The sequence below is a fragment of the Salvia splendens genome, chromosome 9, assembly GCF_004379255.2.
Source record: "Salvia splendens isolate huo1 chromosome 9, SspV2, whole genome shotgun sequence".
NCBI lineage: Eukaryota > Viridiplantae > Streptophyta > Magnoliopsida > Lamiales > Lamiaceae > Salvia > Salvia splendens.
The window spans coordinates 6,780,112-6,796,598 of NC_056040.1; the positions used below are offsets into that span (position 1 = coordinate 6,780,112).

Below are 16,487 nucleotides of genomic sequence, written 5' to 3' on the forward strand. Positions count from 1 at the left end.
TTTTTGGAGGCTTATTCAAGTTTAGTTTTCAAGGAGTGGAAATTAGAATGTGCAAAGAGTCTGAGGATGGATTTGCAAATACCATAAATTTATTTTCATTTTGGAATAATCCATTTTCTTTTGTTTTTCTAATAAGAATTCTATACTTTATAGTTTAACAATTACAAGATTATTATATTGCTAACTACAATTAAATAATAGTCATTAGATATTCAAATCAACGGCCTAGTAATGTCAATACAACAAATTAGTTGTAACTAACTTTTGAAAAATATCTCATAACTTTAAAACGCATATAATTTTCTCTATTTAAATTATTTTTCGCACAACATATATCAAATTAAAGATAATTTCATAAGGATTCTAACGAGATCTCACTTGCATATGTTCCGATATCAGAATTTGAAAAAATTTCAAAAAATTTCAAAAATTTTGTTAACAGCTTTATATCAATACAATTGTACAATGTCAATATGAAATTGTATTTACATTGTCATCTATTTGTGTTGATGTATTTCATACACTATATTGACATTGTGTTTCTAAACCCTAAATTTGATAGTTGCTATTATCTTTTTAATATTAAAAAAATAAAAAATAAATTACACATGACAAATTGTAAACCACAAGATTTCAAAAATTATATAATCTTAAATTAGTTTTAGTTAACAATTAAATGATGAGTTAGCAATTGACCACTCCCCTTCAAATATAAATAAATGTTTCAATAATACAAAATTGTTTGATATACTATTAAATAAAATTGTTTATAGTTACATCACTATATCGCATAACTAATCATCCTGTATCGAATAAAATAAAGTTTGAACTTTTTTCTAAAAATTTTCCTAGGAAATTTATTCATTTTACATATTTAATGCAATAGTAATGAGAGTGAATTACACTAATAGTCTATAATCTTGTCGAAAAATGCATCAATGGTCCCTAAAATTTGTTTATATCCTATTTGGTCCCTAAAAATTATATTTTTAGTACCTGTCGGTCTTTTATACCCATTTACATTTGATAAATCTCCTAAATGCCATGGAGGACATTTTCAGTATCTGGAAATTATAATTTTGGTACCTTTTCAATCTTGCAATTATTTTTCTTTTACAACAAAAAATAATTTCTTTTAAATTAATTCACTTAAACTTTTTAAATAATTACTTGAATAACATATAAATTAAACTTTATAATGAAAAATTACTATAGTTCACTTTAATATTTTTAGTAAAAAAATGTTAGTTGCAAGAGTTCTCTTTAATTTACATTATATATAATTCACTTAAAATTTAATTATTATATTTAAAAAATGTTTTTCACTATACTATATTTTAATTAACTTAATTAAAATATTTATTTTTCACTTAAGTATAGTAACATTTAAATATTTAAGTAACATTTTTTAAATAAAAAATTACTAGTATAATTAACTATAATATTTTTTCATCTCACATTAAAAAAATTTAAGTAAAATTTTGAAGTGAAAATAAATCCCACAAAGAATTTTCTATAATTCACTTTAATATTTATATAAAAAATGTTATTATTAAATATAATTTTTTTCTTCGCAAACATACAGATTAAGCTGTATAATAAACAATATTTAATTTTAAAATTAAATAAAGCATAATTAAAATATTTGATTTCTTATTTAAAATTTTGAAATCATAGTGCATAAGATTATTTAAATGAAGGTATAATTGAGTTTATAAAAGAAAATAGTGATGGAAGAAAAAATAAAAAAATTTAAAAGGAGAATTGAAAAGTTCAAAATGCTCCGTAACTTTAAATATTTACACTAGTGATAACTCTTGTTATTTTAGTATTATTGTATTAAAAATAATATAAAATATTTTTTGGGACCATTGATACATTTTTCGATAAGATTAAGGAATATTAGTGTATCACACTAGCTAATAAAAAAGAGATGACTCGCATCGTAAATTTGTTTTCATCGTCTTCACCACAAACCCCACTGAATAGAAAAAAACCCTCCGTCGCAAAGAAGCTCTGCGCAGAAGAAATCATGTCGTCGACGCTGCTGGAGGTGACGCGTGCCTCGCACGAGGAGGTGGAGCGTCTCGAGCGGCTCGTCGTCAAGGATCTCCAGACCGAGCCGCCGACCAACAGGGACCGCCTCTACCAGAGCCACCGAGTTCGCAACATGATTGAGCAAATTATGGACACATCTAACAAACTCGTAAAGTCTTAATGCGCTTATACAATGTTTCAGTAATTTTTAGCGATTGATTCGTCGTGAATTGAGATTTTTGTGTTTGTTTGTTGTGGTTATTTTTGTTCCTAGGTCGAGATTTATGAGGACAAGGACAGTGCGAGGAAGGATGAGATTGCAGCGCTTGGTGGACAGAGTTGGACGTCGGCGAATGTTAACGTGTTTAGTGCATTTTACGATAGATTAAAAGAGGTTTGTAATTCTAGGGTTGTATGGTGTTTTCTGATATTTCTTGGACGAATTTTCGTGATAAGAATTGCTTTTACGCAGATAAGGGAGTACCATAGGCGGCATCCAGCTGCGCGATATGTTGACACTACTGACGAGTATGAACATCTTCTCAAGGAGGAGCCAGTCATTGAGTTCACTGGGGAGGTTTGTTCTTTTGATTTTTAATTATTGAAGAACAAATACGCTAAACACATATACTTGGAACTATAAACTTTGGATTTGAACTAGTATATGAAAGTTGAAAGGGGCAATGTTCGATGGAAATGCTCTCTGATTGTCCCAGTTTTGAACTATATTTCTTAAAAGAGGACATGCCATCTTTACATTGGACGTTTTCCTCAAAAACCTCATTTGTGATCCTGTAAGCTAGCAGACTTGCTGTTTTATAAGTATCATTTTATCATGATTTTATTTCAGGAAGCCTTTGGACGGTACCTTGATTTACATGAACTATATAATGAGTACATCAACTCCAAGTCTGGGCAGCAAATTGAGTACTCTGCTTATCTTGATGTATTTTCAGATACAGGGAAGATGTCAAGCAAATTGAAGTTGACTAGGTATATAATTATTAATTTATCTGGAAATGAATGCTACAATATAACGTTGCATCTGCTCTTTTAGTTGGGGCTGGCTGGTATGTCTTTGGACCTGTCCGACTGCCTTGCATCCTTCTTCATCTGCAGATATTAAACACAAATTTGTTAAAATAGTATTCACTCTTTATTGTTTTGAGACCTCCCCCCAATTGAAGATGAGAAAAAGTTCCATGTTCTCTGTCATCCATCTTGCTCGCTGTTCATCCCTTTCCCTTGTTTTGAACAGACAATACCGGGATTATATGCAGAAACTTCTGGAATATCTTATATACTTTTTTGAGCGGACAGAACCTTTGCAAGATCTTGGGAGAATATTTTCAAAGGTTAGCTTCCAAACTTGTTGTCATTTAGTCCTATACCGTAATCACTATTCTCTTTTGCACATTAGATGCCATAAACTCTTTGAAATATGAACTATGCCAACTTTGTTATGGTTTCCATGTGTGATCCCATGAAGCAGTGTGTGATTAATAATTGATTGACCTTTTGGTTAACTTCAGTTCGCTTTAATATCCGAAAGCCTTTCTCTCTGGCAGGTTGTTACTGAATTTGAAGAGCTATGGACTAGCGGACTGATTCAAGGATGGCAGAGCGAGAATCATGAAAATGGGAATATCAAACAGCACGAGGCATTGATTGATCTTGATTATTACAGTACAGTTGAACAACTAATGGAAGTAGGACCTGAGAAGTTAAAGGAGGTGTGACTGCATTTCATTACATTTGTTGCATTCTTCTTTAGCCAATATTGGTATTATGCTGTTTTGAAGAAAAAAATGAATTGGCGTGTATTTTTGATGGGTTGCAAACTTGCAATGTTTGTTCACGTGAAAAGAAAAGATTAGGTGGTTGCTGGTATAAAGCTATATATCAGTAAAAAAAAGTAATGCCTTCTGCATAAGCCAATAAACGGAACTGGTTGGTCTGCCGTGTAATGATTGGGGTATCTAAAAAATTAGGGGTGAGCATTCGGGTTTCGGTTCGGTTTTTTGCCAAAACCGAACCAAACCCGAAAAACCGAATTTAGTTCAAAACCCAAACCGAAAAACCAAAAACCGAACAAAACCGAAATTTTCAAAAAAACCGAAAAACTGAAAAAATAGTACTATATATTAATATATATATATATAATTTATTTTATTTTATATATACTAATAGAATATAAATATATATAATATAAAATTAATAGAATATATAATATAAAATTAATAGAATATATAAAATACATATTATACAAAATATATTAAAAGAATGTATATTATATATATGATATAATATATTAAATTAATAGAATAAATATATATATAATATTATATTTAAAATATAATTCGGTTTTTCGGTTTTTTTTTAGCCCGAACTGAAAAACTGATTTTTTTTGTATTTTTAAAACCGAACCGAAAAACCGAAAAAACTGAACCGAATTTCAAAATTTCGGTTTGGTTCGGTTCAGATATTCGGTTTTCGGTTCTTTTGCTCACCCCTACTAAAAATTGTGAAAAAAATTTGGGTGTGGTTGGAGAGGTTCAATCCCCACTAACCACCCCTGGATCTGCTAATGCATGTGTACCTTTTAATTCTTTCTACACCTGTATCGAATTACAACGATCATTTTGTTTCCAATTAATGACGCTATTGGTGACTGATAACTGTTTTAGGCATTGTCTGCTCTTGGTCTGAAGACGGGTGGTACGTTACAGCAGCGTGCAGAAAGGCTTTTTCTTACAAAGGTTAGTTAGGGTGTAATAATCTTTATGAACTTCCATTATCTTATTGTTCACTATATTTTCCTGACCTTAAAAATGTCTTTTTCTGATTATACAACTAGATTTTTGTCTTGTAGGCTGTAGCTTATAGTTACTTCTTTGTTTTTGGGTTTATGCTTGTGATCTATAACAATGGCGACCCTCTGTTTATGAATTAACTGTGTTTTATGCATGCCACTGATCTTATCAATTTTCTTTGCTTGCAGCATACACCACTTGACAAATTGGATCGGAAACATTTCGCCAAAGGCTCACGCAAACATGAACAAAATGGTGGCGGTATGGCCCAGCAACCAAGTGAAGATGCGAAAGAGATTGCGTTGATGGAAGCAAAGATGAAAAAAATGTGTGACCTGTTGCATGAGGTATGCTCATGCTTGTCTCCATTCCTTTTGCTTATACCCTTCCCATGCAAATGTCATGTGCATACTCTCTTATGTCCACTTACATTTTTATGGACTATAAAAGTATTCACATGATCGATGAACTCACTTCTTGTTTCTTGACTTTTTGCAGACGATTGTGCGGACTAAAGAAAATATTGAGAAGAAACATGCATTGACTTATGATGAAATCGTACAAGAACGTGAAGAGGTACTATTTCAAACTCTGTAAACTTGCCCCTTATGTAAGAGAGCATTGTATATATGTGAAAAACTTATATAGGGGAGGAAAAGAAGCCTTCGTGCACAGGGGAAACATTGTAATTGGTAAAATTGCAAAGGACATTTAGATTGGGATTTTATGCATGATTGCATTCCCACCAAATATGATTGATCTTTAGAACTTCTTTAATGAGCATTTGGTGCTCCAGTTCTGAATGTTGTCATCTTATAAAAATGTACAAGTCTAATTATCCTTATATGATTCGTTACATAACACTTCGGTGTTTGGAGTCAGCTGACACATAAAGCAGTTTTTAACTTCTTATTAGACAGATTGGTTCCACTTGTATCTGGATTGCATATTAATAATAATTTGACTTTTATTGGAATCTTGTGATCAGGATGAAGCACAACCCGAGTCTGAGAGTGACGATGAAGATCAACAGATTTACAATCCCTTGAAGTTGCCCATGGGATGGGACGGAAAGCCAATACCCTACTGGTTGTATAAGCTTCATGGGCTTGGTCAGGTAATCACAATTTATGCTCACAGTCTGGTGTTGATTATATACAATGCCTAGAAGTAAACTTTATCATGCACACGGGTTACTTTTCACGCCATCTTTTCTATTAAAGCACTTGTATGGAAGGGTGTTCATGTGGTTTATTCGTAAGTGCTGACAATCATATCAAATAATTTTGACTATTGAATTTTTTTGAATGTTCATAATAATACTTCACACCAGAATTCTGCTGCCATGACTTGTTATAACCTTGTTAGGTATATTTTGCTAATCCTCACAAGAACTCGCGAGTGTTATCAGGAGTTCAAATGTGAGATATGTGGGAACCATAGTTACTGGGGTCGCAGAGCCTATGAACGCCACTTCAAGGAATGGAGGCACCAACACGGGATGCGATGTCTAGGAATCCCTAACACCAAGAACTTTAATGAGATAACATCAATCGAGGTACACTTCATAAATATTAATCATGTACTGCTTGTGTTTCCTCGTTGATAATTGTCTTCGAATGGATTTTGCTATTGGAGAGGGTTTTGTTGTGTCCACATAGGCAATGGCTTAAATATCATTCTAGGTTAACCTCCACATTTTTTTTGTGTCTTTTTTTGTGAATATGCTGCGGTTTGATATTACGTGTATATCATAATGTAGGAAGCAAAACACCTTTGGGAGAGAATACAAGAAAAGCAAGGCCTTAATAAATGGCGCCCGGATCTTGAAGAGGAATACGAAGATCATGAGGGCAATATATACAACAAGAAGACATATACAGATCTGCAACGTCAGGGTCTGATATGAGCAAACTACCAAATGCGGCTTTTGGACCTAATCAATGGTTTTCACGCACGCAACTACATCTCAGCAGAACCGTCCAAAAATTCTTTGGCTTCCCTTCTTTTGGATTAAAGTTTTATCATATTGATGGGAAGCTTCTGTGTAGGCTATCTTGCTGTATTATTGTTTTTTCTTAGCATGGCTTAGAATGACTTCCTAAGCTGGCTTTGTGAGCGCTTAAGAGACGCAGGTCATGTATGTAGCATGTAATTTTGCTAATGAAATTTTGTTATTATATTTTCACAAAGCTTCCATCTACTATTTGTTGCATTGGGTTTGGAATATTTTTCCCAAGCAGTCTATATTAGAGCATCTGGCTGAAATGCCTTTCTATTTACAATTATGTATATTTATCATATACTCTAATTACAGCATTTAAAAGTTCAATGATTTGGCGTTACAGAATAATTTCCTTCAAATTCCAAACTGAGGCTAGTAAAATTTTCTGCATTATTAACAGCCTGACTGTCTGTACATTACTAGTGCTTTTTGATCAACAATTTTGTACCACCCTCGTGAACAACACAGCAGAACCATTCACACTTCGTAGGACAAGCAGCCTAGAATCTACATAAGTGCCACATACGATTTTCGACGGATCGAACAGTTCAGGTGGAACTTGCATTCTCACCTCGCGAATCACATCTTGCGCGGTTTTTATCTCTCTCGTCAATGGTTCGTCCAGACTCATCGTGATATCAACATCAGACGATACAAGTTTTGCAACAGGTAGACTCGAAGGGAACTCCTTTATAGGCATAATCTTTCTCCACTTCTTGCTCGACAGTTTTTCTAGAACAGAGTCGCTGATATCCGGTGTGGTTGGAGGGAGTTTGGTGGACATTTCCTCCTTTATGTACAATCGCTTCCCGGCCCTCAGCTTAGAGAGAGAAGTCACTTGTAATCTTCCACTTGTTCCGGTTTTTTCGTGGGGCCAGTCATTACCAATACCTGGCATGACTGTGAAGCATATGTCTGATTCCAAGGAAAAAGTTGCATGTGGCTTGGCGAGTTTACAGACATTCAAGTGCACATCACCGATGAGGAGACGGGTTGGAGCTTGTCGAAGGGTCAGTCCTATATGACGACCTGTGCTGTAGAGGAGACGCCATTTACCAGGCAACAGATCCAACCAATTCTGCATGCAATAATTAAAAAATTTAAACAGTGTAAATTGTGAAATCAAGTCCCACATTTTTGGTAACATCAAAACCCAATAAAAAATATCAGCAAGTTACAGCTAAAAGGATTGACCAGCATAGGGTATAGATTGAAAACTGTTCAAGCATGATATTGATATTACTTGGTCGGAAATTAGTTGTGGCATGTGAGTTGGATAAGAATAAGTAGCTAAGAAACTTCTTACCCTTGGCTTTGAATGAGGGTTTAACATCTCCACTAGCTCAATGAAATGTGCAATTCTTTGTCGCTGAAAAGTTAGTACAGATACGAGGTTAATAAAAAATGTCTGAAGTACCAATTTTCAGCGTGGTTCATGCATTTATGTAATAAAACTGCACTGATTGACCCAAATCCTCTTTTATGTGAATGAGGAAAGATTGAATCGGATAACATGTAGTAAGTGAGATTCCCAAACAAAGATATTTGCGCATTCTTTCCCAGCTATTCTCCATTGATCATCATCAGACTATTTCAACATCATAAGAAACATAGAGTGCGATAAGATCTATGCACTAAATTGTCCGGGGCCTTCTTTAGAAGCTGAATAACTCCACCTGATCCTATGTTATGTGATGGCCTAATTTTATCACTATATTAGAGGATGTTCATGTCAGGGCTGGAATACATAACGAGAGTTCCAAAGCTGTCAGCTCAAATACGCAGCCAAAAGAGGAAAGGAAAGACCACATTCTCTGTGATGAACAGAATCTCTAAAAACAAGATAATATTAGAAAACACTAAAGATAAGCTATCTAATTGCTTAGGTTATTATATAATCACACACACACATACAAGAGTGAGAGAGGAAAATTTCTGAAAACCTGCTGTCTGCCATAAATGTATTCCTCAATAATTCGAACGGCAGTAGAACCCAGGCTCCATCTAATCATGTCCATTGTTGGATCTACACGCCATCTTGGTCCACACAAGAAAGGATGTTTCAGTGCATCTAAGCAACTGCGGAAGCACAACAATAGAACTATTAGGAGAAACCGAAAAGAAAAGACAGTGTTCATCATATTCAGCAAACAAGAAGACTAGTTCAGCTTCGTTCACCCAAAATCTAAAATGGTCATTTGATACAATATTGAAGATATTTTCATTACGTCAGATCTAGACCGCAGTAACAAATATCCAGCTTACCTTATTCTCTTTGACGGTTTGGTAGCAAGGAGTAAGGACAACAAATTCCAACCAGTACCCCAGTTCCTATCAAGTATCTGCAATAAGTTTTGTTCATCACCCATCTTGCGTATGGGTCAAGGGTTCATTAAGTGCCAAACAAAAAAACTGCATTTACTTGGAATCCATCATTTTCCAGAGAAGAATTCCTGCTGACAGTATGCATCAGAAATTCACGCAAACAGGAAGGATCATTTCCCTGAAATCCCCAGATCCGGAAAAAGGATAAAGCACTTCAGTTAGAAATTAGAAAATCAAAGCAGAAACAAGATATGGAAGAAGGAATTACCTTCGAAAGGAATGCTTTGAACCTAGCAAACATATTCGGATCCATAAGATCCCTCAGAACCATTTTAGCCATGATAAATCCAACACATCTTGCAAATATATTTGAAAAAGCATATTAAAAAATAGATAGTGATAGATGAAAGCAACGAAAGACGTATTAGATACTTAATATGATACCTCATATCAAATGCAATCATCATTTTTCGCCTGTCAGTGTAGCCATCGACTTTGCTATCATCTGCTGAACTGCAATCATGAAAATAAGCAGCATTTCCTAAAAGCCCAACCTAAAGGTAGCAGATGTAATCAGAAGAACATACAGGGGTTACCCAAACAAGAAAAACAGAAATATTCTTTACACGAATAGTATAGTAGTAGAAGATATAATGTCATGTTGATTTAATGCAGCAAACAAAGGACTCCCACCATAAGCCTGTATAATAAGTATTCCTTTCATGCATATTATTTGTTATACTCACTTTGATATGTCCGTCGACAGGGCTGATATGCAAATTTTCAAGTCTCAACTCTGTATGTGCAAGTCCATGGCTGTGCAGATAATTCACCTAGGTCATTATTGAAATGTCAAAAACCATGAGCCTTTAATAACTTGAACACAAAGCAAGGGTAAATTTCATACTCCAATCAATAGATCTCGCATTAAAATTCGAATAAGGCGTAACTGCCGAGAAACTGCTGGTCCTCCCACTGTAACGTCACCAACTCTCCTGACAGATTCCTCATCCAATGCAATAGTAGCTTCCAAAGTTGGAAGCCAATCTGATTGTTCAAGCCAATGTCTCAAAGACAAACTGCCATGATACTGTACGTTGATAAAAAGTAAATAAGAAAAATGTAGGGGAAAAGATCCTAGGCTTGGTCATTTATTCCATTCAGACATGAATTGCTATTACCAGTCACACCAATGAAAATTCTGTATTCAGTAATAGTCATATACCAGTTTTCCTATATTATGCAATTCAAATACTAGCACGTAACACATTTATAGAAGACTGAATAAATTTAGCTATTATAAAGAGCCACCTACTCCATGAACTAGAACGAATGAATCACTATCATCAGTTGTGGATGAGCAGACATAGCCATGAACTTGCATCGAGTAAGAATGGTACATTAGTCTTCGGCGGACTAGTTTCTTCAACACCTATAACAAAGTTATAAGAGGAAGATTATAAAACAGATAAAGACTATTGTCTCAAAGATTCACAGAGCATACCTGTATTGCACGTTTTCCCCTACGCTTAGCACCAGTACTAACCAGCCGCCTAAGTACCACTCTTGTGTTAAAAAGGGGACTGCATTGCCAAAAAGAAATAGCATCAGAACTTTTAAACCTTCACAGCATTCCACCAATAATTAGCTTGAACAAACTCCACCAATGAAAACACACCTACTAGGTTCCTTCACTGTGGCTTCATAAACTACTTCATCACCCTGCAGCACAAATGTATAATTCAACATCAATGGAGTATGAGACAGAGATACATTTGCAGTAAGAATTTCACATACCCTATTTCCAAGGCCAATACTAACTCGATCGTGAATCTTGAAATCCGACATCTTGAACTTTATAACATGGCTAAAATCGCCATCATCGTCCTTGGAGCTACTCACACTAGCATTCTCTTCAGATTCTAATTCAGGCGTCACATTTCCTCTCGAAGCAAAGCATCCAATTTTGAACCTCTGCTTCTGGAGGCTCTTATTATCTCTCAAAACCACAGGCAAAAACACTCGTCTTTTCGACAAATTACCACTTCTCAAAAATGGCACGTCAGCAAAATCGAAAGACGACCTCGAGCATACTCCCGCACACAACGCCATCAAAATCAATTCAAACGCAAACTCTCGTCAGCTGCATAAAACCACATATTGAGCTGAATCAGTAAATTCTCAGCTCAAAACACAATCAATTCAATAGCTCAATGCTTAATTTCACAAACCGAACAAAAAAATAATTCAAAACGAGCTAATTCAAATTCTACCACATGTCACCGCCAAAATTAACGGATCACGAGTTAATATAATAATATACGCACGCGCATAATAAACCGTAAAATGAAAGTAATATAGATTGTGTATAGTGCCGAAATTGTAGGCAGGTTCAGCAATGGTAAATTTCCGCATCGCTTACCGGTTTATGGCGGTCAATTCATCAAGCCGCGATCAAGGATTGTTAGAAGCGCGAGGTGAGAAATGAAGGAAAAAGGAGTAAATAAATAAAGAGAATGAGAGAGAGAGAGGCGTGTGAGGGATGCGTGTAAGGAAGCGTTTGCTGTGTTGCGACATGAGCCTATCGCGAGTCTACGTCGGCCTGCCTTAAATTTTTAATATCTCACTGCAGGAACCGCATGGGGGTTCACTGTAGATGAACCTTCTCATTTTCGGTTGAATTTTTTGGTGTATATCTATTCAATTAATAACTAAAATTGATTAAGGGCATTGTTATTAGTAATTATTAAGTCAATGATATGTACTATACTTATGAATGATGTTTGGGCTTTCTTAAGACCTCTTTCTTATATGTAGACCTAAATGCACGTATCATATTTATATTATGGGATATTAACACCAAATATTATGAAACTTTCAAAAAGTTGGGTTTTTCCTACGAACTTTGAAATTGACAAATAGTATCACAAACTTTATCCCGAGTTTGTTATTTCCCACCAGTGAAAAAATTCCGGCAAATAATATCATGATACAGATTTTTTTTCGCAATTTCTCGACAACAATTTCGAGAGTTTTAAGATTTTCAATCTTTGAGAATAGTTTTTCTTGAAGCACCCTCCATATTTGTTCTTCAATCTATTAATATAGCCGAAATTTTTTCAATGGTGGAAAATAACAAACTCGTGGTAACGTTCGTGATATTATTTGTCAATTTCAAAGTTCGTGAGAAAAACCCAACTTTTTGATAGTTCCATGATATTAGATGCCAATATCCCTGATATTATTCACGTATCACATCAACTTTTCAGGTCATGCCTCAAACACTATGGATACTGTTTTAATATCAATATGGGACGTAGCACTAGAAAATCCTTTTGGTGCTCCCAACCGAATACACTATATGAAGCTTTAGTTTTGGAAGCCTCTGCTTTATCGGTCGATGCTTTGGGGGAGTTGGCGGCTAACCAATTTCAGGCAAGTGGTTTTGCTAAGAATCAGTTGGATGAGAAGATTAGCCGAATGGTGGGTTGAGTGGATCCATCGGCGGATGCAGGTGGGGTCGAGTGGGGTCGGCCGACCCCACCGTCGACCCCGGAGAACCGCCGGAAAACACCTTCCTTCAGCTGCCGACCCCACGACGTTAGAGCTTCTGCCCCATCCCCATCTAGTTTCACAACAGAGGAAACTTTGGAAGAGAAAAGAAATGGGAGAGAGTCGCACGACGGCAGCGGACGCTGTCGAAGGTGATGGCTGTGAGACAAAGTCCATCCATTTTCTTTTCTCACTCGTAATAGAATAGAAGAGAGAGATTAGGAGGGAATATGTTATACATCTTTACATAAAAAGAAGGAAAGATGCGTGTCCAACTGGATCATACTTAATTCTAGGAAATAGGAGCAGATTTTATATTTACCTCTACTTTGACCTATTGCATTACCTATTTTCAAGCTAAATCAAACTAATTAAAATTTTTAATTTATCTCTAATTATTCTAAACGTTTATCTATTAAAAAGGTTTAGTCATAATTTATTACTCCCTCCGTCCCCCAAAATTCGTCACTATTTGACCCGACACGAGTATTTTAATATATAATAGAAAATGAGTTGAAAAAGTTAGTGGCATGTGAGTCCTACTTTTATATATTAGTTTTAAAATAAAATGTGAGTGAGAATGAGTTAGTAGAATGTGGGGTCCATTACCAAAAAATGGTAAAAGTGAAATGTGACAAATTTTTAGGGACGGACGAAAAAGGAAATAGGTGACAAATTTTCAGGGACGGATGGAGTATAATCTTAGTAATTTAAATCAAATCAACACAAACCTAAATTTTTTCAAAAACTAGCTTAGTTTAAAAAGAAAAGGTTAAATCTTGTTATTATACTAAATTCTCAATTCTTCTTAAACTAAACGTTACATAATATTTTTCCTATCTAATGAACAAAAATGCTCATATGATCTTTTAAAAATGATTTAGTCTTGCACAATTATTTTTTCAAGGCAACCTATATTTGACATAATTTTGTAATTAGTGAAAATTAATGTGACAAATTAGAAAAAAAATGAAATATTAAGGATGACTGATTGAATTATATTTTGATAGTATATAGTGAGAGAAATTTACTCCCTCCGTCTCTAGGAGATAACCCCTTCCTTGGACGACATAAAATTTTATGACCTTATTTTATGGAGTATGTTAAGTAGAGAAAGTAAAGTATGAGAGAAGCAATAAAGTAGAGATGTCTCTAATTTTAGTAATGAGTCATCTTGATTGACACAAACCAAAAAGGAAAGTGTGTCATCTATGATAAGACCAATGGGGTATGATATTATTTCAAATAAAAAAAATTTGAGTTGTTTTCATCGCACTGATCAGTTGTAGTAAATTCCTTATCTCGCCCGACCCCACGATGATCAGTTCCTGGATCCGCCCATGAGTGGATCAACGTTGAGCTTATGTGGGTCAACTCCAGGACTTTGGAGATGAGTGTAGAATTGTATTCTAATGTTGGATAAAATCCATTTATGAGCAATTTGAATGAAAATATAGAAGGAATGATTAATGAAGTTTGAATGTGCAGAGTGGTATATTCATAGGTAAAAGGATTAATAAATTTTAAAATCAAAACAATCATTTATGACTTTTAGGGATTTTTTTATACTTTTAATTCATATATATAAAATTTAAAATATAGATAGTATATAAATTGGGGTAATCCACGTGGCAAGCTACGATTAGTTTACCATCCATGTGGTTTTGTACACATGTCTGCAGAGACTGTTTGTGCTTTGAGCAATCACTGAGCGCACACCGATGGGCATACTCTAATTTACCGTAAAGCACGTAAATTGATAAATTTAAAATTATTCAATTATAGTTACGCTACACTTGCAACCGTTCAGTTGGAGTTGGGTTATTTAGGTTTGCCAAAGATGATTTCTATCTCATACTTCAATACTAATAGTACAAGTTATGAACTACTCCGTATTAACAAAATATGCCATGCAATACAAGACCTATGGTCTGCGTTTTATAAAAATAGAAAAGATAATGTCCATCACAAACCATTTTTTTCAATAAGAGTACTATTATAATTGCTGCCAAAGAATAACAAAAAATGATGCCCTATCTTTCTTGAACTCTTACTTGTGATTCACACAAAACTGCATCATGCTCTACCCTCTATGGAGCAATGACCATTAGAGCGTCCACTATGGTTAGGCGCGGCGGTAGCCGCGCGGCGCGGCGGTGGGGCGGCGGATTATAGTGGAGAAGGAGGATAGCCGCGGGCTGGACGCGGCGAGGGGTGGGAGACGCGGCGGACGCGCGATCGCCGTGTGCGGGGCGATGTCGCGCCGAGGGGTGTATAGCCGCGCCTATAGGCGCGGCGGCTATAGTGCATCGAACCGCCGCGGCGATTTCGCCGGCAACGAGAAATTTGACGTTTTTTCCACCATCCCCTCTATAAATACCACACCCCCTCTACTTATTTTTCACCATTTTCACAAAATCCATCCACTCACTATCCACACAACTACTCTCTAAAAAAATGAATCGAGGAAACGACGACTCATCCGACTCTGAGGAATCGGGATATGACACCAATCCATCACAGCCGTCGGGTTTTGCCGGATATGGCGGGACTCCGTCCCAGTATTGGAATTGGAATCAATCTCCCCCACCATGGGCATCGAGTCCACCCCTTCCTCCATCTCAGCCGTGGAGGTCTTCTCCAACGCCGCCTCCTTTACAGCGGAATCTGAGTCGTTCCGCATTTGGGGATTACAGACCCAACCTAGACGCGCTTCACCAGCCGCGGCCGGGTTCCCCTTTCCAAGCCAGCCAATCTCCGATCACCGAAGCAGATCAAGACGCATTTGATACTATGATGGGTCTGCTCAGTTCTGGCGGCATCCCAGACACGCCGGCCGCGCGGGTGGAAACGCCCGTTCCGACCCGAGGAGGTAGCGGCAGTCGGGGCCCTGGTGGCGGTAGGGGCGGAGGCCCTAGGGGCGGAGGCGGCAGTCGTGGCACCGGCGGCAGTCGTGGACGCTCGGGCAGCTGGGCCGGCATTGCGAGTAGCTCGGCCAGTGACGCCGGCGTTAGCCGTGGCGAGGGGTCCAGCCGCGGCAAGCCATACACCAAAGCCGAGAGCATTGCCGTGGCGAAGGCGTGGGATTCTATCACTTCGGACCCCGTGGTGGGCACCGATCAGGATTCGGGGAGCTTTTGGAGGCGCGTCAGTGTGGCATACGAGGAATTCAAGCCCGACGGCGCTGAGAAGCGCGACCCAGAACAGATCCGAAAAAAGGTCGGTAGGATTCTGCGGGCTACCAAGCTGTTCGCGTCCATCTACGAGAACAACCTTCGCCACGCCGAGAGTGGCCGAAGCGCAGCTGATGTGAAGACCCTGTCGGAGGGCCAATACCGCAAGACGGGCCAGCCGAAGTTCACCTTGTGGGAGGAGTATCTTGTCCTCGCGGATTGTCCGAAATTCAGGTCGATCGTCGCGCAAGAGGTGGGCACAGCTCCTGGCCCGAAGCGCACAAGGCACAACCTTGCCGGGCAATACAGCAGTGGGAGCGGCTCGCACGAGTTCGAGCAGTCCGACGAGCAAGTAGAAGAGCCAGCCGCGACTCACATAAGGCGACGACGGCCCCCGGGACAACAAGCCTCTATCCGCAGCGCCAGAGGGGGTAGAAGTGCCTCCCACATATCGGCGGCCGCGTCCGGATCGCGCTTCCCCCAGTCTGCCCCAATCCCACTGCCCACGGTGCAACCCCACGAGGTATTGGCCAATACCATAGACGTGCAGTTGATGCAACAACTGCAAGACGTATGCAGCAA

At 37.4% G+C, this 16,487-nt stretch overlaps 2 protein-coding genes across 2 annotated transcripts; one reads left to right on the forward strand and one right to left on the reverse strand.

Annotated features, from left to right (window-relative positions):
- The first annotated feature begins 1,948 nt into the window (after positions 1-1,948).
- LOC121747774 (splicing factor SF3a60 homolog) lies at positions 1,949-7,038 on the forward strand. Its single transcript, XM_042141886.1, has 12 exons — positions 1,949-2,206; positions 2,312-2,431; positions 2,510-2,614; positions 2,888-3,030; positions 3,296-3,392; positions 3,606-3,770; positions 4,725-4,796; positions 5,039-5,197; positions 5,349-5,426; positions 5,839-5,967; positions 6,262-6,408; positions 6,613-7,038. The coding sequence occupies exons 1-12, from the start codon at positions 2,033-2,035 to the stop codon at positions 6,757-6,759; spliced, it is 1,536 nt and encodes a 511-aa protein (XP_041997820.1). The 5' UTR covers positions 1,949-2,032; the 3' UTR covers positions 6,760-7,038.
- A 184-nt stretch (positions 7,039-7,222) lies between these two features.
- Positions 7,223-11,762, reverse strand: LOC121747773 (probable plastid-lipid-associated protein 14, chloroplastic). Its single transcript, XM_042141885.1, has 14 exons — positions 11,603-11,762; positions 10,978-11,323; positions 10,859-10,902; positions 10,685-10,763; positions 10,496-10,612; positions 10,088-10,270; positions 9,927-10,013; positions 9,625-9,734; positions 9,449-9,536; positions 9,278-9,358; positions 9,121-9,197; positions 8,799-8,934; positions 8,162-8,224; positions 7,223-7,933 (listed from the first exon to the last, which is right to left on the reverse strand). The coding sequence occupies exons 2-14, from the start codon at positions 11,290-11,292 to the stop codon at positions 7,289-7,291; spliced, it is 2,025 nt and encodes a 674-aa protein (XP_041997819.1). The 5' UTR covers positions 11,293-11,323; positions 11,603-11,762; the 3' UTR covers positions 7,223-7,288.
- Between the last annotated feature and the right edge of the window lie 4,725 nt (positions 11,763-16,487).

What these genes read in the sequence shown, in the direction of transcription:
- LOC121747774 (XM_042141886.1), top strand. Translation starts at nt 2,033, where the DNA reads ATGTCGTCGACGCTGCTGGAGGTGACGCGTGCCTCGCACGAGGAGGTG. An exon ending in TTTACGATAGATTAAAAGAG is followed by an intron (nt 2,432 to 2,509) that starts GTTTGTAATTCT and finishes GCTTTTACGCAG; the next exon opens with ATAAGGGAGTACCATAGGCG. An exon ending in TTGGGAGAATATTTTCAAAG is followed by an intron (nt 3,393 to 3,605) that starts GTTAGCTTCCAA and finishes TCTCTCTGGCAG; the next exon opens with GTTGTTACTGAATTTGAAGA.
- LOC121747773 (XM_042141885.1), bottom strand. Translation starts at nt 11,292, where the DNA reads ATGGCGTTGTGTGCGGGAGTATGCTCGAGGTCGTCTTTCGATTTTGCT. An exon ending in TGCGAGATCTATTGATTGGA is followed by an intron (nt 10,014 to 10,087) that starts GTATGAAATTTA and finishes ATAATGACCTAG; the next exon opens with GTGAATTATCTGCACAGCCA. An exon ending in ACATTTATGGCAGACAGCAG is followed by an intron (nt 8,225 to 8,798) that starts GTTTTCAGAAAT and finishes CTAACTTTTCAG; the next exon opens with CGACAAAGAATTGCACATTT.